Source organism: Lutra lutra, chromosome 3 (assembly GCF_902655055.1).
Source record: "Lutra lutra chromosome 3, mLutLut1.2, whole genome shotgun sequence".
NCBI lineage: Eukaryota > Metazoa > Chordata > Mammalia > Carnivora > Mustelidae > Lutra > Lutra lutra.
In genome coordinates, this window is record NC_062280.1 from 170945383 (window position 1) to 170973139 (window position 27757).

At 42.8% G+C, this 27757-nt stretch overlaps 1 protein-coding gene across 2 annotated transcripts in view; it reads left to right on the top strand.

Annotated features, from left to right (window-relative positions):
- Positions 1–27259, top strand: part of SLAIN1 (SLAIN motif family member 1) — a 64218-nt gene extending 36959 nt beyond the window's left edge. Inside the window, exons 3-8 of one of the 2 annotated variants that reach the window (XM_047720192.1) lie at positions 8837–8986; positions 10110–10259; positions 12326–12667; positions 18554–18709; positions 23350–23635; positions 25213–27259. In XM_047720192.1, the coding sequence (XP_047576148.1) occupies positions 8837–8986; positions 10110–10259; positions 12326–12667; positions 18554–18709; positions 23350–23635; positions 25213–25288 (1160 nt within the window). In that variant the 3' untranslated portion in view covers positions 25289–27259. The remainder of the gene's footprint in view (positions 1–8836; positions 8987–10109; positions 10260–12325; positions 12668–18553; positions 18710–23349; positions 23636–25212) is intronic. The other variant, XM_047720193.1, reaches the window with a different exon arrangement.
- Positions 27260–27757: the final 498 nt, after the last annotated feature.

The following is a 27757-nucleotide window of genomic DNA, read 5'->3' on the forward strand; positions in this document are numbered from 1 at the left end:
CAAACTGTGGAATGTTCAAGGTTTAGTACTTTGCCTCGGACTGAACTGGGGAAAGACTGAGTCTGTGAAATTGTCTAGATAAGAAGGTATGATGTAGAAAGTATGCCCTTCGTTTTGAGAAGACAGGTTAAAATGCCTGAGAATTCGGAGTTAAGGAGCAGAATATTTTTAAACTCTCCTTTCTCCTAGTTAGCTTCTAGAACATTCCCCCTCTGGATTTGGAGTATGGTTTTCCTCCAGCTAGCTGTAACTTTTCCGTAGGCTCTTTAAAAAATGCATTATAGTTTGTGAATGCATGCACACCACTGCAAACTTTTTTCCTGTGCTTGCCACAGCCCAACTTACTATTAAATGTCCCACAAACATGCCTTGTCACATGGGAATTCTGCAAACACCAAGATATTACATGACTTGCTCCGTAGGAGAGCCAGTATGTGGCAGGGTGGGACTGGAATTCTGGTATCTGGATTCTTGGGCCAATCTCCTTATAATCTTTTGTTGGTCTTTAACAAGTTATGAAAAATTGCAGTAAAGAAATACACCGTTGGCTGTCATTGCAATATCCCAACACACCTGAAATACCTTTATAATGCAGTTCTAATCCTGTGTGTTTCCAGAGTGAGTATTATAGAACTGATATGTGTGTTAGCCCAGGGTTGACCAACTGTGGCCATATCTGGCCTTCAGCCTGTTCTCGTATGGCCTGTGAGATAGGAGTGCTGCTCATGTTTTTCAAGTACTTGGAAAAAATAAAATTTATGACCCATAATTTTTATGAAATTCAACTCTCAGTGTATACAAATAAAGTTATATTGGAGCATGGTCACATTCCTTTATGTGTAGCCTCTGGCTGCCATATCGCCGTGCTGCAGAATGAAGTAGTTGCAAGGGAGACTGAATGGCTAGCAGAGCCTAAAATGATGACTAGCTGGCTCTTTACAGGAAGCGTCGGCCCACCCTTGTGTTAGCCTGTTGCTGTGATCTCTGATTTTCACCGGATTTGAATACAGCCATCTAGCCCTTCATTTAACTCCTTTACCAAGATCTTACCAAAGACCTAAAATTTCCCAGTGGCAGATGACCTTGCAGTCAGTAGGGTACAGTAGTCAACCATCTAAACAGAAACACCTTTAAGTGACGTTTTAGACTCACCCCTTGTTATAGACCCCCCTGGGCCATCTCTTGGACTTCTTCAGTGGGGGCCAGGCCATTTCTACTATGCTGCTTCTGTATTCCAGCCTCTGCCTGTGAGCACGTTTATTGCCTTCTAATTTACAGATCAAGGAGGCCGTTATTGCGTTCTCTGTGTTCTCACTAGCTCTCCCTCCCAGTTGCGGGGGAGGAAATATCCCTCCTTTTTCCCCTGAGGCTGTTCACTCCACCTTTGCTCTCTGTCCCATTCCTCCTGATGTCCAGGACCTCAGTGCATCCCCTTTTCTGTAGACTCTTGTTTTCTCCACTGTTTCTGTTCTGTTCTCATTCTATTAATATGCTGGTCTTTTTCCTTATCCTAAAACTCTCCTCCCTTGAATTTCATGCTCTGCAAACTACAACCCTGTTTCTTCCTATTTTTATGGCCAGATCTCTCTAGAAAGAGTTATTTTTTTCTTCCTCATCTTATATCTGCTTGACCTTGTAACACAGACTTCGGCTTTAGCTCCTCTGTTGAATCTGCTCCCCTCAGTGGCCCAGTGTCTAGTGAGTTGCTGTTTCTTAATCTTTATCCTGTGGGACCTCTCTGCAGGTTTTCCCATATAACTACTCTTTCCAGGTTGCAGTCCCTCGTTACCTTTAGTGTTTTGGGGCTCTACCGATCCTTGAAACTCCTGAATTCTCTCAGTGACCTTTCTTGGTCTCTGTTACTGAGTCTCCCTTTATCCACTCGTAAATGTGCCTAAGTCCTTTCCTTATGTATGTTCCCCATGGGTGATTTCATCTCTGCCTGTGGCTTCATCTAACACCTGCTTGTTCATGTGCCGCAAATCTTCCTCTCTAGCTTCTTTCCCGAACTCTCAACTCCTACATCACCGGCACGTAGGCACGCCCTGTAACTGTCTCAGACGCTCATCTCTCCTCTCATGAAGCGTGCGTATCTCACATTGCCTGTCTTAGCGGATGGCTTCAGTGTCTTCGAAACCGTGGCGTTAGCTGTGGCTGCTTCCTTTCCTCCACTCCCTGTGTTCATTAGGGTACCAGTGACTTCTCTTCAGCTCAGCTGTGGCTTAGTTAACATGGTTCTCTTCGAACGTTCTGCTGATCCATCCTGCTACCTTGTGACGTCCCACCAGCTCTGCTGTGAAGCCTCCTAACTGGTCTTCCCGTCATCACTCTCTGCCCGTATTGTCCATCTTCTAAGTGACGATTTATGTCCTCTTCATAAAGTGCGTATCTGACCATGCCTCTCTGCTTCTCAGTCAGATCATGAATTGAATATTAAAGCGCATCCTCCTAAGGGCAGTAAGAAGCTGCTGGCCCCAGCTCTCCTCCCTCGAGCCCGTGCCTCAGTCCGAACCACATTCGCCGTTCCTTGGCTGTGCTTTTTGTCTTTGTCTTTTGTCTTGCTTCCCTGGCTTCACATAAGTTATTTCTGCCTGGAATGGCATTGTACCCTGCAGGATAAACCCCTCAATCTTCAAGAGCCATGTTGAACATAATGTCTTCTGGTGAAGTCTTTGGACTCCCTCAGAAAGTGAGTCACCATCTTTGCTGTGTGAGCATACCTCACGGTGCCTTTGTTCCACTTACTCTGTCACGTCACGTGCATATCTGACTAGCCTGCCTTCCGCACTAGCTGGTCTTCAGAAATTGGAGTGGGGGGGGAGGTGAGCAGTCATATTTTATCCATCTCCGTATCGGCAGCATCTGGTACGTTAGAGCCCCATGGTGCGGGCCTGCTCAAATGAATAGAGAAATTAATTTTATTTTATTATTTTTTAAAGATTTATCTATTTGACAGACAGAGATCATAAGTAGGCAGAGAGGCAGGCAGAGAGAGAGGAGGAAGCAGGCTCCCTGCTGAGCAGAGAGCCCGATGCGGGGCTCAATCCCGAGCTGAAGGCAGAGGCTTTAACTCACTGAGCCACCCAGGCACCCCGAGAAATGAATTTTAAAAAGCCAGTGGTAGCATTGGGGCCAGATTTCTCAGAACAACTGTGGAGCAGGGAGATAACCGTGTGCTGTGTGTGTCTTTGAAAGATATTTGCATCATTGCTGGAGACTGACCTTTCATGTTTTTGGGTTTTGGTTCTTTTATTTATTTATTTTAAAGATTTTTTTTTTTTTTTTTAAATTTATTTGACAGCTCACAAGCAGGCAGAGAGGCAGGCAGAGAGAGAGGAGGAAGCAGGCTCCCCGCTGAGCAGAGAGCCCGATGCGGGGCTCGATCCCAGGACTCTGAGATCATGACCTGAGCTGAAGGCAGCGGCTTAACCCACTGAGCCACCCAGGCGCCCCGGGTTTTGGTTCTTTTAATATTTGTGGATAAATTTGAATGAAGGAATGACTCTGGAGGTGCTCTGTAAATATCGGGTGTCTGCGGCATTCTGGAGAACTTCATGTTTTTTGTTTTTTTAAATTTTTGGCTCAGGGGTAAGTACCCAGGGTCTTGCCTGTGAAGATTCCAGTAAGAGTTGGCCAGTCTCTCAAGGAAGATCGTGGGTTAGGCAATGAGGAAGGAGAATACAAATTGGGTAGCTGAGAGGAGCCATGAGCAAGGAGATACAAACTTATGACTTACCTAGACAGCAGTTCTGTGAATTTTAATACAACAGATCTGAAATGTGTTTTTAATGAGTTTTCATCAGACTTACTAAGAACTGAAGAAGTAAAACATGTCATATAGGGCTGCTCTAGACTGATTTCTTCACTCTTTCTGGGATCATTCTGGCCTTCTAGGCGATGACCCTGGATCTCCTGCTTCGCATGAGAGAGAAGAGGATGTGGCGGGTTAGACTGAGCCACTGTCCTACAAGCTGCGATTCTGCCTTTACCTTCTTCCTCTGAGGGGTGAAAGGGTAGAAGTAGGAAGGGTGAGGGCTTGTTTCCTAGAAAAACCTCCTCCCGTATCCTAGTGTGTTCCCGCTGCTGTAACAAAATACCACAGAGGAGGTGGCTTATAAATGGCAGTGGTTTAATGGCTCGCGGTTCTGGGAGCTGGCGGGGTCCGGGCTCAGGCTTGGAGGGCCGTCTGCCCGGCTGCGTACTTCTCCTTGTGCCCTCTCGTGTGGAGAGGGCTTGGGAGCTCTGTGGGACGCCTTCTGTAAGGCACTTGTCCAGTTCACCAGGGTTCAATCCTCCGGACGTAAGCTTCTTCCAGAGGCCCCACCTGTAATACCTTCCTCTTTGGGGGTTAGCACGTCACCACGCATTTTGGGGGACACAGACGTTCAGACCACAGGCCCTGATTAGAAATGCTGCTACACTGTTAGAAGCCAGCAGAAGAAGTAAGAGCGCTGCCCTCCAGGACTGACTGCTTCACCTAACTCAGAGGCTACACTGTTGGAAGTAGGATTGATAGAAATTCCACGAAACGCTCTCTTAGCTGTTGGTGAACAGTTTCTTTGACTGTAGGAAGTGGTAGCATTTCAAGAATTTGAGGAAGCTGTGTTGCCTTCTTGCATGGTTTCCTGCCAACTCGTGCTCGGCACAACCCTTCACCTTAACTGTGCCACGCAGCGTTGCAGGAATGAGCTCATTGTGAGACCGCGACCCCTGTTTGATCTTGATGTGTCAGTGACCCAGTCATAGCGCCTAGCCATCAGTGATATAAAATCACTTAGCTGGACACCAGAAGTTGACACAAACGTGAACACAAAGTTCAACAACTTAGTACTTATTAGGAAGTATTAAAAAATTGTGCTCCCTATAGGTGTATTTCTTCATGGAGTCTCTATCTAGCTGGGCTGAAAGGTCGAAACTAACTTTTATCTTCAAAGATACTGTGTATATTGAATTATAGTTAACAAGTTTAAAAAGTTGAGCAGAATCATTAGAGGTTAAGGTAGGAATGGTAGAATGGTTTGAAATAAGGAAATCTTAGGAAAGTCGGCTTCGACTGTTTGCTCTATGCCAGATGGTGTGTTAGGTACTGAACGGCTCTCTCTGTAGGGAGAAGAAAGTGTGAGAAGGATTGTTCCTGGAAAGTATTCTAGCCCTGCCTTACTGTTGAGCTCGTAGCTTCATGGAGCACCAGTCTTTTGAGTATGAGGGTTGTCACTGAGCTCATTAGATCAGTTACACCTTTTCCTTTTATATAAATGAAGTCCTATTCTTTCTTAAATTTGATTTCGATTCTATGCAGAGACCTTTATATTCAACAAAAATTTGAATACTGTGTTTGCTATGAATCTAGGTAAGATATGGAAGGAATGTCATTGTTGCTGGGTACTTTTTATTAATAGTTTTCAGTGTAGAGACTTAAATTTAGATTCTTTTTTAAACCTATCCTGTCCTTTGTGAATTTGCTTTGTATCATCACTGGACCATTTATCAAATTAAACTTTCTCTTGGGGGGTGTATTATACTGAATGATGTACAAAAATAGCTTCACAGATTCGTAATTTATTTTTTAAGTCTGGCAACTTTAGAGATGTACAAAAATAATTGACCATTAGACACTATTTTGGCAGAAAGATGAGGGACCAGTCTGTACATTAGTACTTTATCAGATTTATTTCAGTAGAAGATGCTTTTTAGAGGAGGGAGGCGCCGTAGAAGGTTTTGCTGTCCGAGGGTGTTAGCAAGGAAGCCGGAAACGCTAGAGGTGGGCAGCAGGGCCCAGTGGCGGGGAAGGGTCCTGGCGAGATGAACCCGTGTGCCTTCCAGGTCCTGTGTGCTGTGAAGAGCCACCGCGGTACTTTAATGGAGGAAAGAAATACAGTTTCAGTAGTATCTGACAGACGGAGTTGTGGTTGTAAGTTCAGAGCATGCTGGCAGGGGGGCAGGCTGGTGGAGGCAGTGGTGGGGGGGGGCAGTGGTGGCAGGGGGATGGGGGTGGTGAGGGGCAGGCTGGCGCGGGCAGTGGTGGCGAGGGGTAGGCTGGTGGGGGCAGTGGTGGTAGGGGGCAGGCTGGCGGGGGGCAGTGGTGGCAGCCACAGGTTGGCTGAGAAGTAGATGGGCGTGCATCTGGTGCAGGGTGGCGAGCGTCTCGATCCAGAAGTTGCAGTAGGATGGGAGAGCATGCGGAAAAGAGGGTCCCAGGAGGCAGTCCAACTTAAGGTGTTTGGGAATGAAAACCTTCAGTGCGTCCTGGTGTTTGGGCCCAGCTCTGCTCTTCGAGAGTTGAAGTAGAACCAAAAATTAGGAGTCCATGCCACCTTCAAGTTTGAAAAGCATTTGACTTACAGGTAGCACTTTGTAGTTGGAGCATAAGGAAACGTAACTGCTGTTCAGAACGTTATTAGCGATTTTCTCCTATAACAGCATTGTCTTATTCCATTTTTAGGGTCATTGCAACCATCAACGAGCCTCTCAAATAACTTACCATCCTCATATGAAAAGTCCATTAAATTGATTGAAAAAGATAAAATGGCCCTGTAGAAGGTTCTTTTGTTTTATGCTCTAATGTTTCCTGGGGGCACCTCACTGGCTCCCTCAGTAGAGCATGTGACTCTGAGTTCAAGTGCCACATTGGGGTGTAGAGTTTTTCTCAAAAAACAAACAAGCAAACATAAAAATGCATCCTGTTATAATTCATGTAATCCTTCGGCTGCATAGTGAAGAATAACTAGGATGTAATGGCTTCCGCTCCTTTCCTCCCTCTCCAACTCCGCCACAGCCTCGGGCACTGTTCTAAGTTGTTGTTTTGTTAGCTTGCCCCCATGGTAATTCTCCTCCCTCTTCTTAAAACCCTCCCTGTCAAGGACAATGTAGAGCATTCTTTCTTGCAATAGATGCTAATTGTGTTCTTATTGGGGATCTTGCTGTCAGAGCCACAATCACTGTGCCATTGTGCCAGGAGGCTGGGGCACAGTAGTTACTGTGCCGAGCAGTGAATGCTGTTTACTTGGGATGCGTTGTCGCCCGCATCTGTGGGTGAGAACACGCAGTTACTGTAATTTGCCTGGCAAGTGATCAAACATCATCTGTTAAGCAAGTTATCCGTCACAAAGAGCTATTGATTTTCTTTTTAAATATAGAATTTTAATGAGAAACTTGGAGTCCTAGAGATTGAAGGTGTGAGAGCGGCTACCTCTCGTATTAACCCCCTTCTTTCAGGGTATTTGGGGATGAGGTTCACGTATCTCGAAGTTCGGCGACTGGGAATGCTGGCTCCACGGGTCTCCGCTCTGGCGTAGTGACATATCAGGGAAGTGAGGTGACTGGTGTGAGTTAGGGATGAGTCTTCTCCGCAGTGGCCCCTTCCAGACACTCGCGAGTTCCAAAAGTGGGGTCACTGTGGATGCAGTTTCTTCGCTTAGCTCGTTCACCTACAGAAGGAAATGATTTTGTTTTACATAGTTGTTGGAATAGGATGGTACTTAAATCAAGAACTCTTGCTGAAATAAGAGGAAACGTTTTGCTCTTTTAAATCATCTTGGTGATTGTTTGCAAGGATGTTAAGAATCCCAGTTTGGGAGCCAATTATTTTCTCCATCCCCACATCCCACAGTTTCTCTCTCTTCACCCCACTGCCCATCTGTGAACACTTTTCAGCTGTCTGTGCATTAGCAGTGCTGCTAAAAGTGGTCTGGGGCATGCCTGTCACAGCAGTCACACCTGCTTCCTCAGGTTTTGTCCCATTTCCAGCAAATACAAACCCAGTTATTGCTTTAAGTGAAGTTTAACCTCATCTGTATTTCTTAGGTGTTCCCTCCTGTCCTGCCTATTAGTACATGTTGAAATGATTGCTTTTCAGAAAACAGATGTTCCTAGCACAGTAATTTGCATCCCTTGAAGGGGGAGTATGTGACGTTTGTTGCTACTTAGGTTTTTACAATTTGAGGTCTTTTTCATGATCACTAGGACTTGGGAATAGCAGGGGCTGGCAATCTGGGAAAAGGGAAGTAAATTAAATAGGCCAGGTGAAATAATGTAGGAATTAAATCATTTGCCCACTATAGGTAATATTCCTTTTTGTTCCTTATTTTAAAGTATTGATGTAATAGTATGTACCATCCTATCTTTAATGTTACATAAGTAACACGTGTTCCAGATAACTGGGAAAATATTTTTTATAAAAAAAATAAACAGCAAATCACCAGCTGATCTCTTCACCCGCCATCAGAAATAGCTGTCATTAAATTTTGTATCCTTCTGTGATTTTTGTATTGTTTTTCCCTAAGTCTTGTTTTGGATTCATGGCAGCCATTCAGAAAGGCAGTCGTCCTGTTAGGTTTGTCCTGTAAGCCAAGAGCAGGTTTCTATAAAAATTTTTTGACCAACATTTTCTGATACTAAATGGGTTGGGAATTAATCTTAGGAACAAAAAAAATATAGGATATATATAGTTAATATTAACATTCCCCACAATTTCTAATTTTGACCTTTTTAAGACACTGACCTTTTATATATACTACAAAACACTTAAATCCTTGTGCAGAAATAGAGTAGAAAAAAACATTTCTAATGTAGAAATTCACAACAAGTTTTCATTATTACACAGGTATATTGGCTTTAATCAAGCTGATTACTAATTCTTAAATGAAGGTATCCGTAGGGCCTATGCTTACATATTTCTGCCTTAATAAATGGAAGTCATTTAAGATATCTTTATGAAAAGTTGCTTTGTCTTTTAATTATTATTATTTTTTTAACCTCTTCCCTTTCTCCCTCTGACAAATCAACATCTGCTTCCGGATAGCTAACTGCTGCTGTTTATTTTCTGCTTCTGTGACAGCGAGCCGATGGCGGAATCCCTTCTCTTCAAAGGTCTCACTGGCTTTTCCTTACAGTCCTGTTGCAAGACTCAGCCCTTATAGCAATGGCATTAATACTCCCAGCTTCTCTAAAACCTCAAATAAAGCAATACTAACACCTGAAAGAACAGGTAATCTTTCAACTTCTTGACCAGCTGCTTGCCTTGTCAGTCCGTAAGAACAGCATAAATATCCTCTTCCCTGGACAGTGGAGGGCGATATTGTGCTGGACGGTGTGTGCTGCATACTTTGGGTACAGAGAGGAGCCCAGCAATCCGTGTTTTAGCACCAGTAACGTGCTCTCCGTTGTGTGCCGTAGGCAGTTTTCCCTCGTTAGCAAAGATACATGTCTGGTGACGTTTCTGAATGCCTAACGTGCTTTTAACATTCAGTGTTGAACACAAGTCAGGTATTTTGTTAGGATTCAGGAAGATAAGGCTTTTGTGTCTTTGGTTTTTTTAATTTTATTTTTCTGATAACTTTTTTTTTTTTTTTAATGAAGCCAGGGCTACACAGAAAAAATAGCCACAGTACCTTTTTGTGAGATGACGTTCTCTTCCTTTCCTTATTTGTGTCTGCACTGGTGTGATTCCATTCCCTACAGCTTTTCTCCCTTTGGGTCCTTTCTTCCTTTGTTCTCTTACCCAAGTTGTTGCTTTTTTTACTTTTGTGGGTGACTACAAGTCTCCTGTGACTGCTGTGCTCCCTCCTTTATTAAGGTTTTGTGTATGCTTCTGTGTATATATGCGGGTCTTTTCTGTGTGATATTTGTATTCAGAGCATGGCTTGTACCTGTTTGAGAAAAATTTATTTGATTATAATTTAAAAATCAGTTACTACTAGACATAAGCATATCTGATTATTAATTGAAAGCGAACATGGATATATATTATATAATGCCTTTAGATTTATACTAATCTAATAGGATGCGGATTTCAGCATTGATGATAGATGTTTATTTTCTAATTTTAACTCAGTCTACCCTCTTAACAGTTTTTTCTTGGTGTATAGTACAGAGTGATTTTTCTTTTAACTGTGAAAATTGAATTTGTAAAAACAATTGTTTTGTTTATGTGAATTATGGACATGTGAAAGGTATGCATATTGTCTCCCTGTTAAATAGTGATAGGTTGGTCATTTTTGGGTGAGACGAAACTAGAGAAAAAGTTGCTGACTTGATATAGGAATTGTCAAGCATGATGTAGACACCCGTTCTCCAGGCTAAATAATAAACCTGTTTGCTTTGGGTTTTAGGTCACAGCTCCAGGGGCTCCCCTCTCAGCCCCCAGTCCTCTATAGACAGTGAGCTGAGTACTTCGGAATTGGAAGATGATTCTATCTCCATGGGATATAAGTTACAGGATCTCACGGACGTTCAGATCATGGCTCGTCTCCAAGAAGAAAGTACGTTCTTTTTAAATTAGAAAACTTCTTGAACTAGAGGCTTCTGCTTGGAATGTAAGGAGGGAGGCAGGCTCAGGCATTTCTCCCCAGGCAATGGGTAAACATTAGATGCTTTTTCTCATACCACCCCACCTTGGACGTGGGCCAGTTAGTGCTTCTCAGGCTCTCATGGGCATTGGAAGGTATTAGGATGTACAAATGTATTATATATAAAGACATTAATCAGAACGCATTAATATAAAGACATTGTGGTGTAGCTGCTATGGAAACTGTTTCTTAAAAAACTGAACACGCAATTTCTATAGGCCCCAGCAAATTGTAGTCTTGGGCACGTATCCCAGAACAGCAGAAATTTGTGTTTGCACAAATAGCTGTCCATGTTTGTGGTGCTTCATTTGTCATAGCCCCAAACTGGTGTGACCCCAGATGCCCTCCGGGCAGTACATGATTCATGAAGCTGCGGCGCCCCGTACCATGGAGTGGCACCGTGCACTCTGCAGCAGGAAGGGGCAGGCTGCTGGTGCCAGCGGCATCTTGGATGACGCTCTGAGGAATGGTGCTGAGCGAAAAGGATGATTTCAGACTGCATAATTCCATTTCTATAACATTTTAGAATGAGAAAATTTTAAAAATGGAGGACAGATTAGTGGTTGATGGCATTTACAGACAGGATGTGGCATCTTGGGGGAGGTGGATGTGATGAAAGGGCAGCACGAGGGATATTTGTGTTTTGCGAGTTTTTGGAGCTGTTCGATATTTTGACCCTGGTGGTAGATATTTGATCCTACAGGTGATAAAATATAGAGGACTTAATACTTCCATGTACTGAGTAAAACTGGGAATATCTAAAAAAAGTTGGGTTTATATCACAATATCCCAAGTGTCGTATTATTCTGTAATTTTGCAGAAATCGACTGTTGGAGGAAGCTGGGCAGACTGCACAAGCAGTCTCTGTGTTAGTTCTTTGAACTCCATGTAAGGGTATAGTTATTTTAATATAAGCTCAATTAAAATGCATTAATAAACTTCTCAGGATAAATAATGATCGAAGAGAAGATAATTAGAAATGGGACAGTTTATCACTGGTTCTGCAGCAAAGTTAACCTGTCATCTAGTAGTGAACTACGGCAAGGGTATTTATTATAAAGGCATCAAGAGGCAGTGAGCTGTCGAGCACTGGATGGGGCTAGGAGTGTTCTGGAGTTATCTTTTCAGGTCAGCATAAAGTAGAAACAGCTAACTATCCTTTCATTGAAGCATGACCATTTCCTGCTTTCAGAATTAGTCAAGGCTATTATGAGATACAGTGTAATGATTATGGAGAGTTTCAGAAGATACATTTTGAGGGGCAAAGAGATGGTTTTATGTTACCATTCAGTGGTAGTAAGATAACAGCGACTTATTCTGAAAACATATGGCTAAACGATTAACGTCACTTCCTGCTTTTAAGAAATTGTGGTATTGGTAATAAGGTGAATAACTAGAAACTTCCAGTTTGACCAATTTTAGATGGTTGTCATTTTGGATGACCCAAAACTATTGAAGTGTCAGTATGCTTTGAAAAAGATAGTAATAAGTAGGACAGAGAAGCGACCTTGTAAGAAAATATTTTGTAGCCTGGATTTTGAACTTTGCTTTGACTTTGGAAAGCTGGGGCTAGGGACAGGAGGAGTTCCTCCCTGATAGGAGATGTGATTATTTTTATTGTCTAACCCATAACATACTATTCATAATGATGATGCGTAGCTTTTCCTAAGTATCTCTCCAGATTTCAGAAGGGATCATTCGGGGAAATTGACAGACACTGACTGATGAACTGTGGCAGTTTATCTAGTCTTCTCTGGAATTGGGGCGGTGTTTTTGCAGAACAGAACAGTATAATGTTGGACACCTGTTTGGTGGGTAAATGTGTCGGTTTTCTTGGGATTTAATAAACCATGAGCAGGATAATGGCTCTTAATTTGAGTTGTTTACCTGGCACACGTTTTCTTCAGATACTTCATTGCCACTTAATTTTTGCTAGGTTGAATTGTCTCCATAGGTAATACTGTTTCTTGTTGTCCCAGGTCTCAGGCAAGATTACGCTTCCACGTCAGCATCTGTGTCCAGACATAGCTCTAGTGTGTCACTGAGTTCAGGAAAAAAAGGGACGTGTAGCGATCAAGAGTATGACCGCTTCAGCCTGGAGGACGAGGAAGAATTTGATCATTTGCCACCACCGCAGCCTCGTCTTCCAAGATGTTCACCTTTCCAAAGAGGCATTCCCCACTCACAGACTTTCTCCAGCATTCGGGAGTGTAGGAGGAGCCCCAGTTCCCAGTATTTTCCTTCAAATAATTACCAGCAGCAACAGTATTACTCACCTCAAGCCCAAACTCCAGATCAGCAACCAAATCGGACCAGTGGAGGTAGGTTATATGTGCCCTTTGGACTTTAATGTGCTTTGAGCTTTATGTGTAGTAGGAAATGGCTTTTAGGTCATGTAATATTAAGTAAATGTTTCCCAAACTTACTAAGTAAGCCTAGGAACCTTATCAGTTTGGTCTAAGTTAAAATCTAAAACTGACCAGCATCTGATACGTGTCCAGATTTAGACTTAGGGCTTCAAAAAAACCTGTGATGTTGCCACTACAGAAGGGTCATGCGTGGGGGGCATCTTTGTGCGGTGGCTCTTTCAGGGCAAGATGGGCAGGGCTGCTGGTGGCGTTCACAGGGGAGTCCCGTAGAGGCCTCCTCGCCGAGCCGTGGCTCCTTATCTGTCCCACCAGCTGAGTCTCCGGCGTGTTCCCAGCACGGAGTGAGGAATGGGAACTGTACACGGTGATGCTCATGTGCATCCAGATCAAGGACTAGTCTGGGTGTGTCTCTCCCTCGGACGTCTAGAAGTGGGGTCTGTGCAGCAGGAGGGGTAAGGAGGCTGATACTTGGCTTGTTCACCAGAAGTTGGTCTGCCCCAGTGTCAACATGGCAGGCAGAGCACATGTCCTCTCCTGTACTTTTTCCTTTCTCCCACTTCGCCATTTGTCTTCCAGGACTTACAGTTCTTGACCTTCAACAAACTGTAGGGAGAACAGTCATGACCTCTTCTAAGCCTGGTATGCTTTTCCAGTAATGACCAGCCAGACTTCATCCACAGATCCCATGCAACATGGAGAAATAAACCAGATAGAGAATTATAATTATAGCTTCTAATTATTATATAGCACCATTTCTGGGCCCAGGAGTGATTAAATAGCTTACTTCAAAGTACTGCAAGGCCAAATATAGATCGTATTTGTGATTACCCATTACCATTTTTTTTAGTTTTCACCTTTTCTTCTTCTGTACTTATACCTTTCATGCTAACTGAAAGATCATTTGAAAATATTGAACATTTAGTCATAATTTCCCTTTGAGAACCTTTAGATTCCAGATTTAAAAGAAACATTGGCAGCCATGTCATGTCATAGTAACTCAACTTAGTCAAGCTCATATCAGAAAAAAACAATGTGTTTCATGTGCTTAATGAAAGTCAGCCTCATTTTAAAATTGAGGAAAAGCACCCTAAGAATTGTTGCTCTAAAGGTTGTCAGGTACCCTTGAACAGCCCAGCCGTCCCGCAGATGCCGGCTTGGTGTCTTGATCAGTGTTGCCAGTGGATCGTTGTCTTACCTTAGAAAAGTGGCTTTACCTTACACCAAACACCATGGTGAAAGGGATTAGGTTTCCTTGAAACTGTGCTATGATGGTTCCTATTAGGAAAGCAGAGACCTATCACCGCTTAGTGTCCTGACTGTGGTAGTTTTATTTTTCCTTAAAGCTCTGGTCTCCACAAACAAAGGAAAATGGACTACAGTGGCAGTCGTCTGGACTGGACTTGTGCCGCCTAGTGGTGAGAGCACAGGCTCAGGAGTCCAGTCCCATCCTACCACTGACACCTTTTAAAGGTTTCTCAGGTCTGTGAACTTTGATTTCTTTGGCTATAAATGTGGCCAAATAATACCTCTTCTTAGAAAACTTAGGTATAATTTCGCATCAAACCACCTGGTGCGTATTCTCCCAACCTAAGGAAGAAACAAAATAATTACTCTTATTTTGGAGTATAAGTACTGAAGAAAGGGAAAAAGGTTGCCTCCCACCCACTTTTCAAAGAAAATAGGACTCACTGGGGTGCCTGGGGGGCTCAGTCAGTTAAGGGTCCAACTTTTGATTTCAGCTCAGGTCGATATCTCAGGTCATGAGACTGAGCCCTGCATTGTGCTCTGTGATGGGTGTGGAGCCAGCTTGGAATTTTCTTCCTCTCCCTCTGTCCTTCCTCCCCACACGTGTGTGTGTGTGTGTGAGAGAGAGAGAGAGAGAGAGAGAGAGAGAGAGAGAGACAGCTGAGCCTTCATCTGTTACCATAGGATATCATTTGAGCAAAATTATGAAATAATGATAACTTGGAAACTATCAAATATTTTTCTAAATCACCAATAGTATGGATAGCAGAGAATGATTGTTCAATCATTGATTCATTTAAAAATAATAAAAAGAAACCAGAAATGCATGTTTATATTTATTGCTTCCATAGCTCCTACACTACCTAGATTCAGAAGGGAGGGCTCTTAAAAAGTTATTGGAGTATTTATAGGGGTAAGGAATTAAAAGGAGCATATTTGGAATCATTTGCCAGATGTGAAAAATGACTAAATCTTGTAGGATCTTTACTCAACGTAAAGGGAGTTGATTGGGCAGGGATTGTCGGTGGCGTGATGTAAGCACTGTTGGCTCGAGTCCCTCCCTTGCACCCTTGTATTGATTGGGAGGCCAGATCGGATTGGTGGGTAACTGAGGACCTCCCTTCCCAAAGATTCTTTAGTCTCTGTTTTCCTAGAGCGGTAAGTCCTGGTGCCACTTCAATATGAGAAAACTCATTCAGATTCTTGCCTTGGTCTATTCCTCCAGCTTCCTGCTGCGTCTCAGTACTTGAGGGTAAATTGCGGAGTTCTTGTGAAGATAGAAATAGAGTGTTATTTTTGATTCCTTGAATATTAAGGTATATATGATCATTAACATGTTCCAAATTGCTTGACAGGAAAGGGTACTTCATTTCCAGATGGTCCCTGACACAGCTTGGAGGTCACAGCTAAACTCCCGGAGGAGTCATATTCTAAATATTTACACTTGGAAGCCTTTGTTTTTAAGAGCGTATTTCACGTTTAAAGCTTTGTGAAACTGAGTTGATGCTAACATGAATAAAGATTGGTATTGAAAGCCAGATGCATCTGGATGAACAGATTAGAAACCTAACCACCACATCTAATGCATGAACCTTGATTGATCATGGTTTAGGGGGAGAAGCTTAAGAAAGACTTTCTTGATGTTTGGAAAATTTTGTGTATGGATTATTAAAAACTATTGTTAATTTGTTTATATTCATGACAGTATTGTGATTCTACAGAATTTTCTTAGGCGCTTCCTAAGATTTCAAAGTACCTGAGTACTTTCAGATTTAAAATTTCAAAGAAAAGAGTTGCAGTTAAGGAATGTCATAGTTAGGGACTAATTTATTAAAGTTCAGAATATCAGGAAGAAAATGTATCCCGTGTGGTTCATGGAAGTCATGGCATCCTATTAAAATTGAGGGAGAGGGTCACATGTCAAGATGTCTGCAGCTCTTGTGTGGTTTAACAACCACAAACAAGTGTGTGTTTATATATGGAGATGAATTAATTATGGCAGAATGAAAACAACTAGTATATCTAGGTGGAAAACTGACAGATATTTATGATACTACCTTTCAGCTAGATATATGGAAACTTTTATGGTAAATAGTTTGGAAACTTAGAATTACAGAAACACAATTCATATTCTAAATAATGGCATATAATTCTTTCCCGGTGCCTCCCTTCAGCTTAAATATATATAGTCAAAGTAATTTAGTCCTGCACTGAGAGAGGCCCACCTTTCATGCCAGTTATCGTGACATTCAGAACATCTAAGTGTTGACTCTAAGATTTATCCATTCTCTCTCCTTTCTCCAGCATACACACAAATAACATTTGCAGAATGTATTAAATGCCTCCTGCCCGGGGTTAGCAACTTTAGCAAGAATTTGGGAATACGAGGCCTGTGGTTGTTAAAAGCAGGCCTCAAGGAGATAATGAGGAAAATGGTGGAGAAATCTAACAGTCACTGGCAGTGTCTGAGCATAAGTACTCTAGAAGTATGCATAGGGAGTAAGGACATGGTGTGGGGGTGGTAGATCCCTCTGCTCGGGGCTGTATAGAAGTTAGTGAGGTTGATATAATTCTTTCTGGTCTCCTATCTTAGTCCTCTCTACAGTTTCTTATTATACTTTTTCATGTTTATGATGTAAGTATCCTTACTGTATTTGCTTAATTTTCTGTCTTTTCCCTAGACTGTCCCAAGGAGGCAGAAGTTGCTGGATAGGGCTACAGAGGATGGGTATAAGTGATGTAGAATGAGTAGTGCAAATGGGTTTGGTTTTGTCCTCAGACGCGCTTTGGATGAATGTTCAAGTACATCATTCGTTTTCTGATTTAGCTTGAAAGAAAGTGACCACAAACCTGAATGTCCTGATTGAGTGTCTCTTTGTGCTTCAGGGCCTATACCAATAAAAATGAAACTGAGGCCAGTGGGGCATGTGTGAAAAGCACGAGATATTACAGTGGTTGGTGGTCCTCCAAAGTCCAAAATGTTTGAGTTTCAGAATATTATTTTCAATATTTGTTCCATTTGGGAGAAAAAAAAGTTAACGTTAAATTTATTTTAGGTTTTCTTCTTGGGATCGATAATGGAAAAAAAGATTATGAAACTCTGGTGTAGATTATAAAACTCAGAGTCAGGGACTGTATGTGTCGTACACTGCCCATACCCCCAACAGCTACCATGCCTGGCACAGAGTATGTACACAGTGAATTCTGGTGCCCATATTCATTCGCTCCCTCCACAAAGTGGGAAGCGTGGCCAAGTGGAGGGACCAGCACGTCACAGGTGCTGGAGAGTGTGGAACATTTGGGAACTTGGCTCATCCACTGGGAGGCAAGTAGGCTGAGGGATGGGAGTAGCAGGAGATAAGGCTGGGGAAGGAGGACAGGAGCCCATACCTTGAAGTGTCTCACGTTGGCCATGCTTAGGGGCTTTCAGATGAATGTGGGAGAGTAATCGGAAGGTTTTAAGTGGGTGCCTGGGTGTGTGCTTATGCTCTAGGAAGAGAGCAGGCTGTGTGGAAAATGGGTAGGAGGTACAGGACAGGGTGCTTGGAGACCAAGCAAGAGGGTTTCGTGACAATGTGGCTGGTAAATAGTGAGGTCCGAACCAGATGTAGTGGAACATTCATTAACTGTTGTGCAGAACTGACAGGACTTGGGGGTGAGGATATAGAAGGGGGGCGATTTGGAGGAGATGCCCCCAATTTCTGGATTAGAGGACTTGCTTGCTTGCTGGTCAGGGCAGCCCCAGGTCCGAGTACTTGTGGAAGGAGCTGTGTGTGAAGGGGAGGAAGGAATGAATCCAGTTTCGTACTTGAACGGGGAGGAGGGGGGCTTGGCTTGGTGTTCAAATAGATGCTTTGTTTTCTGAGCTTGGGTGAGTGACCCAGTACCTGTACTTTAGTTTGGGGTCCCTGTGTCTTTCCAGGTTGCAGTCCTGGATTGAATTCCCAGCTCAGCAGCCCTGAGGTCTGTAGGCGGCTCTCTGCTGCCCCTTTGTGGCAGAACGTGTACTCAGCAAGGAGAATGACTGGAAGCGGTCTCTGGTTCAGGTCTCAGGAGGTTTAGAGGCAGACTCCTAGTTAAAACTTTACAGAACTTAATGGGGTCATAGTGATTGATGAGTGGGTATCTCAAAACACATCAGGGTAGAATTTTAATCATTCTTCCCATTTTGATATGCTAGCAAAAGATAAAGTAAGTGCTGGTTTTGATTCTTCCAGTTTTTTTTTTTTTGTTGTTAATTAATATGTAACAATTTCTAACTAAGTGGCTGTAAGAGGATTCTCTAACCTCCCTTTGATACTATTTTATCCACTTACTGTATAGAAACAAATAGCTAATTGATTAGCTAATCCCTACTTATTTTTATGGAACACTTTTTTTTTCTTTTTTAAACAGTATATTTGGTAGAACCTTCCTGGAGTTACTGAGTGTGTTCTTACAGAAGGTTAATTCCATGGTAGCTTGTTACAGTTCATAACACATGTGACAATTTTTATCTGTTAAATATGAGCATATATCATTTATGTTTACTTTCGAAAGCTACTGTTTTAATTGGCATAAGCTTTATGATTTTTAACTAAAATTCTTTTCTAGACAAGCTCCGGAGAAGTATGCCTAATCTAGCTCGGATGCCAAGTACAACCGCTGTCACCAGCAATGCCATCTCTCCAGTCACCGTGAGAAATAGTCAGAGTTTTGACTCGAGCTTGCATGGAGCCGGAAACGGGATTTCGAGAATACAGTCTTGCAGTAAGTATGACGATTTGTAATTTTTTTTTGTAAGTTTCATTTGTAACACAATTAGAAAAATATCTTACTATTCCATTTTTTTCTTTTGAGGACATAGCAGGAAATTTTTCTCCTTTTATTTTTTAACTTCATACAATTTAGTATTTTCGTTAGTGCATATGTTAATAAATTAATAAATTATATTTAATCTTCACTATCCAAGGATAGCAGTAGAAGTACTATAGGATGATTCATTTGTTCACTCATTGTCTAAACAAAGATAGCCTCTGTTTTCCTCACAGGTCTGCCTCTTTCTAGCTCCTATCTGCTCGATGCCTTTCCTCTGAAGAAAGCACACTTGTTCAGTCTCGCTGTTACTTTGGTCTTGTTGTTCACCAGTCCAGAGCTTTGTTCCACCCAAAATGAAGCTCTGTTTTAGCGTGTAGAGTAGTATTTATCTGTTCCCTTCAGCTCACTACAGTCTGTCATTCATTCTCTGTATGCTATACCCAGCAGTGAGCAGTGCAGTGAGCGTGAAATCTCAGATGCACGTGTTTTTATTTTCTGTGGGCATGTGGTGGTTCAGGTGTCCCCCTCCCATTCTGACTCATGCTGTTTATGTGGGTAGTCGGGATTAAGTCTGAGAATGACCCCTGGCAGGCAGACTGAGGGTCACAGTCCCAATAATGATGTGGCCCAAACACAGGAGGCATGAAGTGTGTTCAGAGTGGCCGACCAAGAGTCATCAGCCAAATGTCTAAATCTGCACCCAGAGTGACTTGAAGCCCTCCTCCCTGAGTCCAGTTTTGGGGCTCAAGTGGTATTTTGCCCCATGGGACCGTTTTTCATTTCAAAATGGGAACATTTACTGAGCGGGAGGAATGGTGCTAACCGGTTTTTATCTGTTGTCTTACTTAGTTCTGCCAGTAACCCTATGAGGTGGTTTCTGTCCTAGCTCCCATTTTGCACATGAAGAGAAAGCAACAGTAAAAGCTGTGCAGGTGAAGGAATAGAGCTAGAAACTGCTCTGATTACCCGGAGTTTATGCCTTAAACTGCAAACATATTCTGACTCCCGTGTGCTGTTCTTAACCTTTCTTTATGCAGTCTTTGCTGTTTACTTTTATCCTGCAGCACAAACACCACACACCCTTTGAAAAGCCTCCATTGATGACCTCAATAGATTTCCCCATAAAGTTCCAAAACAGATCTAGGATGGATTCGATTTTTGGTGCTCCCCTTTTTTCGGTGTGTCATATTTCACAGTCTTTGTATTTATTGTCCACACTAGCTCATTGGCTCCTTCTGGGCTTGGGCCCTAGCTTAGCTGATTTTCTGTGCCCTGTACCTGCCGCCCTGCCTGGTATTTGACGAGTTTGCCGGGAGGGTTTGAATGCATGAGTAAGTGAATGCCCTACGGCTGTCTTAGGCCTTGATCTGTTAATACTGGAATTAATGACTTGTGTCAAGACACAGAAGACAACTTACAGAATTTGCTAAGGGTGGCGGGGTGGAGGGAGAGCTGCGACTTTACTGTGAGGCAGCTGGGGAAGCCGGCCAGACAGAGCTTGATGAAATTTAACTGAGGTGAGCACACAACTCTCTAGTTGAGTGCAGGAGTCGATAGGATTAGCGTAGAATGGGAAAACAGTCATGACAATAGCAAATGTGGTAATGATTAGGAATTTTTGTTAACTCCGACTCCATGTGGGTTAATATAGTATGATTTGAGTGCCAGAACAATGTGTATGGATGTCCACAACAGAAAGTGGCCAGTTTTGACTGACGTGCTCAGAAACTAATGGGGATCTGTCAGAAGGACATAGAAAATGCCTTGAAGTGCCCAGGGACCAAATCTCTGACAGTCAAGGCCACAGAAAAAAATAATTCAAAAAGATTCTAACCAGTAGAGTAAATAATTACAGGTCCATATTTAATGGACAAAATATATAAATGGAGAAGGGGAAAGTTTTCTTTACAGAATTCCAATTCATCAATGTAAAAAAAAAAGAAAAACCAATGTTTGAAAATCAAGCAGTAGGGGCGCCTGGGTGGCTCAGTGGGTTAAGCCGCTGCCTTTGGCTCAGGTCATGATCTCAGAGTCCTGGGATCGAGCCCTGCATCGGGCTCTCTGCTCAGCGGGGAGCCTGCTTCCTCCTCTCTCTCTGCCTGCTTGTGATCTCTCTGTCAAATAAATAAATAAATAAATCTTAAAAAAAAAATCAAGCAGTATAACGAGAGAAGAAAAACCCTTCAGAGCACTGCTGTGTAAGAGAAGGTCAGTCATACACTTCTGTCAAATCTCAGGATTCTCTTCTCATTTACTTTTATTCGTAAGTGTTCCAAGTGATTATTATGTATACATTCTGGGTTTATATCTGATGATCCCTAGTTCTGGGCCATTTTACTTTCTGGGAAACACAAAGGTAAGATAATGTTGAAAAGGCAATGTGATACAGAAGGAAGGCCACTGGATTTGCAGCAAAAAAAAAAATCTGATTTTGGGTCTTAATTATAAGTTCTTGAATAAGTTATATGTTCTTCTGATTCTTGTTTTCTTATTTGTACAATTGGGATTTTGTCTTAACTCGCATTGTTTTTTCCACTTCCTCTTAAAATACTCGATTAGTTATCTTGAATAGTTATTGGTTTTGTATATAGGAGTATTTATAGGATGCTTTTCCTGAGTAACTTGTGTAATTTCATTTCAAATGATATGGATTGGGGTCACTGAAACCATAAATAAATTTTAGAATTGGAATCTTCATAATATTCTTCTAACTCACTACCCTGGAACCCCTTTTCATTTTGATCTTCTTCCGTGTCTCCCACCAAAGTGTTTGTAGCTTCTTGGTGGAAGTTTTCTGCCTCATAGTTAAATTTATTCGTAGATATCTGATTTTTAAAATATTTTTATAGGCAGTGTTCTTTTAAAGTTTAGTTTCTGCTTTGCTGGTATTTAGAAAGTTTTTTTTTTTTTCTTTTTGTATTTTGATACTGTATTTAGAGACTTCGCTAATAATTTCATTTATCCTGATGGTTATAGAATTTGGAATATACCTTACCTAATGAGTGGATATGAACACTGAAACCTATTCAAGAATGTTGCCCAGACCCCACACTGAAATAACCCAGCCTTTCATCATCAGCCGAGCATACTGTGACATTCGATATAATGTCATATAATGCAGAGCAGTGCCGACAACATGGCTAAATCTCAGAAACATGATGCTGAGTGAAAGAAGCCAGAGAACGTACTGTGTAATTCCATTTCTATGAAGTTCAGAGTAGGAGTAACCAATCTGTGGTGACAGAGTGAAAATAACTGTCGCCATTATGGGAACAGTGAGTGGGAGAGGGGTAAGAGCCTTCTGGGCTGCAGGTGAGGCTCGGTCTTTGTGTGACTGGTGGTTCCACAACGTGTTCACTTTGAAAATCGAGTGCTAGACTTAAGATTTATGTACTTTATGTATATTAAGTTTTTTAAAAGCGACTAAGCCAAATTCACATTGGTTTTTTAAATCTAGGCTTTTTTTTTTCATCCTGAGCAGTTTAGGCTTACTGAGCAATTAAGAAGTATGGAGTGCCCATATATCCCTATCTGTCCTTTCCTTCCCTGGATTCCCCTGTGAACCTCTCCCGTTAGTTATGTTGCATTAGTTACTTGGTACATTTGTTACACCTGACCAGCCAATGTATCAAAATATTCATGGTTAAAAGCTACCTAATTAAGAATTGTAGAATTGGTTGGAAAAGAACTTAGAGATTATCTGTCCACTGACAGAAGTTTTACAGTGTCACGAAAACTCGCTGGGATCAAAACTACTCCAGAATCTTGTGTGGACCTTAGTCTGCGTTGAGTTTTGACGGCCGTACGGGAGCGTCAGCATTCCTGTGTATGGGCTTCACCTGACAGACACTTAAGCAAAACTTTTTTTGAGGAAATAATTCAAGAGACATTAAATAAAACAAGGGACATATTTTTTTGTCTTTCTCCATTCCTATTTTATGGTTAAGTTCAAAATCCGTTAAACTACTTTAGAAAATGTTGGGTGTGTAAGTATATTGATGTAGTTTTTACGCATTCTTACCTGGAGAGCTGTTGTTCTCAAGGTAATAATAGTGCTGGGAGGTTACTAAGTGACAGGTACCACTCAAAGGCTTCATGTGGATTAACTTATTTACTCTTCCCACCAACCCTAGGACATTGGTCAATGCCATGAGGAAAATATTTAACCTGTAATAAGCTGTTCGTAACCTACTGATGTCACCTCTGTCTTCCCATCGTCACAGTATTAATTTCCCCTCATTTTATTTTCATGAAACCATCCCCAGAGCAACTATTAACATCCTAATGTCTTCCCATCAAGCATGGAAGAAACTGTCCTGTGAGAACTCAGAGCTGGTTCCATTCATTAAAGGGAAGAAAACTGTTGTTTGATGGGGCTTCTAGATAGAGTTAGGTGCTCAGAAATGTTGCTAATGGATAGGACAGGTGACGTGTCCAGAATTAGAATTTTCTAGTACTCACTACTGTCTGGAACCCACATTTCATTTCTGTGTGTTCCCTTTCAGACTCTACTGGCCTTGAATGGGGGGTACATTTCCTGAATTGGGTAGTTGTATAAGTTTTCTCTCTCGCCCCGTCCTCTTCCTTTCTAGTTCCCTCCCCAGGACAGCTCCAGCACAGAATCCACAGCGTGGGACATTTCCCAGTGTCTGTGCGGCAGCCGCTGAAAGCCACGGCCTACGTGAGCCCCACTGTGCAGGGCGGCGGTGGCAGCACGCCTCTGTCCAACGGCCTCCAGCTGTACTCCAACTCCGGCATCCCCACACCAAACAAAGCTGCCCCAGCCGGGAGCGTGGGCCGCAGCGCCCTGCCCAGACCTTCACTGGCAATAAACGGGAGCAACCTGCCTCGAAGCAAAATTGCACAGCCCGTTAGAAGGTACGAACCTTTGTCCGCTCCACAGCCGCTTTTGCATCCTCCCTTTTGGGGTCTCGGGCACGCTGCCCTGCATGACCTGACCTCTGACCTCCCTTCCTCTAGAAAGTGCTGGGGTGGGGGGTGTCTCTCCCTCCCTCCTCACTTCACTCCTGATGCGCCACCTTCGCTTTAATTCTCCAGGTAAGCTCCGTCTCTGGGGCTTCCATGGATTTTCCTTCCCCCCAGTAATTCACAGGGCCTTTTTCTTCCTTCAGGACTTCGCTCAGATGACCCCTCTGTCCACAAGTCCAAGTCCACCCCCTACTCCTTCCCCTTTTCCCCATAACATTGATCACCGTCTGAGGGACTACAGATTCTCCTGACTTTCTATTTTACGGTCTGACTGTCCTCTCTAGAAATGTAAGCTTCATGGGGATGGAGGAGGGGGTGGTCATGAATATAAAACCCCAAGGCTAAGGACTGTGCCTAGCACAGGATAGAATTATAAATATTTGTCAAAATAGTAATCTTTCATCAAAATAGGCAAATGCATTAGGTAGGCGTATGCACGCACACCCTGTCCCCAGCCTGGCCGGGGACGGCGCCTTGGTGATCTGGAGCTGGGCCTTTCTTAGCTTATGCTGGTAAGGTGAGTGTGGTCCAGTTGGAACTTTCCTTCTTTAAAATTTCAGATTAGTTGTAAGGCACATATCAGACAAGCTCATGGTCATGATGTGCCCTTCTTGAACTGGAGATCTTGAAGTGTTTTACGTCAATGAGAATGGCATGTCAGGGATAGAGCAGACCCTGGAGGCAGTAACTGCAGACCGCTCCCGACCAGGAACGAGGCTGTGGATGCGGGGGTGGTGGTGGGGGGTGGATGGGTCACAGTGATGGTATGAAAAGGGGTGTTGCACGAGTAACACTTCTGTGTTAATATGTGTAATTATTTTCCGATTAGAATAGGTGCTCAGATAAAAAATTCAGAAACTATTAAAAGTAAACAAAAGTGAGTGAACGCCTGATCCCGTTACTCACATAGCATTTTTATGCATGTTTAGTACATTCTGGCTTATTCTCCCCCTGTAAATGCAGATGGTGTTACGTTCATGGCAGACTAGAATCACATTATTTGATGGGTGTGGGTTGCTGTGACCCTCCATTGGTCCTTGAATAGGTCTCCAAGCTAAGCTCATCTCATGGTGGTCAGTGCCAGGCTGTAGGAGAGGACGTCCTCCCAGATTTAGGCCAACACTGGCTATTATTCTTTGCCAGTATGCTAGGCACATCTTTATTTGTAAGGCTGCAGATTACTTCATGTGAATTTGCTGTTTACATTCAAGGAAGTACCCATTTGTCTTTAGACAGAGTTTCTCTTTCTGGTTTGAAAATACCCTTTGTCCACGAAGGATATGTTGCAGTTCACACGTAACAACACCCACGGCAGTGAATGTGCTGAGAATGGCGTTTCCAGCCGCCGAGCATGTGGCGAGGGTCCAGTGCACGGCTCCCGGCACGCTCTGGAACATGCCAGTAGCTGCTGGCCAAGTGCCAGGACTCCTGGGAGTGTATTCACGGGTCCCTTTCCATCCCTGCAGTTTCCTTCAGCCTCCAAAGCCTCTGTCTTCGCTCAGCGCTCTGAGGGACGGGAGCTGGAGAGACGGTTGCTACTGATGGCGGTTCGACGTGCCCCTGGAGCACGGGAAAGGAGTGGAAATGAGGGTCGAGTTACCTAGCTGGCTAGGGAACCGTGAACGTCGGGATATTCTTTCCCTTCTGCATTTTAACATGTTGACTGACTGCATTGTTTTTCAACGGACCAAGCGCCAGAGACTAATGATTGCACTTAAATATTTGCCTGAGAGAATACCGCACCGGTCTGGGAGCCGTGGTCGTGGTATTGTGACACTTAGATCTAGGGGGTTTTTGTAGAACTGCTATGTACCTGAACACTTTTCGAGGGGATTGAGATGTATCAATAATACTTTCTTTGTCATGAGTTTGTTAAAGTAACTTGTTCAGTTTACTTACGTGTTCTAAACATCTTCCCATTACATGTTTGGTGTTTTAATACATTGCATATTTACAACTAGGTTCTATAATTTATGCTTCGAAGTTTACTTTTTTATAGTTTACAGGAATTTTATTTTTTGTGCCTATTTCTTTTTACACCTATGTGAACCACTATGGAACAACTTAAATTTTGTGCCATAAAAATATTTTTGTGGTAAGGTACTATTTTTTTAGCTCTAGGGATAGATCAGCAAAAATCCACCATACAATTTGAAAGACCTAATTTTATGTTGAATGAGCACAACCTGAGCTGAAGCATCGCAAGGAAGTAGCCAGTTAGAGGCTCTTGTCGTTTTCTTTGTTAATTTATTGTCATACATGGGTTTCCGATTTATAAAGGCATCACGGGCTCATTGCACTTAATACCTGCAGTGTTTGCTACTGTGCCACGATTGATTTTCACTACTTTATTACAGAGGATGAGAAACTGTAATGTTTTATTAACAATGCTTCTGGAAATGGATGCATTTTGAAGCAAATAAATCTTTTTGATAGACCTTTTACAAAATCCATTTGCACTAATGAATGCTTTCTTATGGTATATGACTTAATATTTGTTACTGTGTACACTGCTCTTTTGGAATGTTCAGAAATAAAGACTATTTCAGCAATATCAGGTCACGCATGGCTGTGCAGCATGAGCAGTAAAAACACCATCTCTGTGTTTCACAATCGTTGTGAGAGCAGGTATTGCTGCTTTGTTCTTAGGCGGACCATCTATAGCTGACACGTTTGTGAAAACTGTTTCTCCAGAATACTCCTGGTAAGAATGGGAGGTTTTGGTTTTGCAGTGAGGTGTAGGTCCCTTTTAGAAAGGCCATCAACTCAGGTAGCCTCTTGCCCAGAAATACTTGCCGATGAACACCGTCTGTGATGAACATTTCGTGGGGGTTCGATTTGAAGTATCGTCCCAGTATCAGCACACTTATTCTCTGTTATGTCTGATGTATGTTACAGGAAAACTTTTCACCTGAAGGTACTATGGAAAGGTTAGGCAAAGGTTTTAATGTTAAATATTAAAATAGAAACTTATATGTAATCCCATCCAGAACGCTTTAGTTAACTTGCTGAGGAAATGAAATCTGAGCTAGAGGAGTTGTGAGATACTGAAGAGGAAGGAATATTTTTTGAGCACCACTTTAGTGAGAACTGTTCTAGAGATTTCGCATACATTTGTCTATTCCAAACCACCTGCTGCTCTCACCATTTACAAAATAAACACACTGAGTCCAAGGTAGCATGTAAACCTTATACAGACGTTTTGCTAGTCGTAAAGCTGACTTAGGAATCCAGGTTTAGCGGAACTCAGAAATCTGTTTTCCCCACTGCTGTGCTCTCCTCCTATGAGCACATGTAGTTAGTACATTTTTTAAAAAAATGGGTTTCTATACTGCTAAGGAAATTAAAAGACTAAATATCATTTTCAATTTAAATCATTTCTATCCAAAAAAGTCTGTTCAGCTCTTGGGATGATAAAGAGCTCCGTGCTTTGGATCTCACATTCTAGTTGGCCGGAGACACAGTAAACGATCAAGTGAGTGAAGCTCAGTGTAGATCCCTACTGCTCCGGAAGAGAACAAAAGGTGCTCAAAGTAAGGGGGGGGTCGTTAAAGCAAGAGAAAACTCGAGACCCAGAGAGCTCACACTATTAAATGTCACCTGCCTAGATCTCATTAAGGACTTGACCCTTGCAGACTTGGGAGATGGAGAGTTAGTCCTGAAGTTACTTCACAGAATCTTCCCCTGGAGTTCTCCAGAACACCAGCAGCCTCTTGTATCAGCATCTCGTGGGAACTTACTAGAAATGGAGATTTCCCACCCCCCCAGGCTTACTGGAACTGCCCTCCTGATCCGAAGAACTTCCTCCAGAACCACCGCTGCAAAGGCTTAGGATGGGGCAGGCCCGGCGAGCTGGAGGAGGAGCAGAAAGGCCGGCGCAGCTGCACGCAGACGGGCAGAGGACAGTAGCAGGTAAGGGCACTGTGGGCCGCGGTGCGGAGTTTCACGGCCCTCTGCAAGGGGAGCCCCGCCGTTCTGAGCATCAGAGCTCATGATTTGACTTAGGTTTAA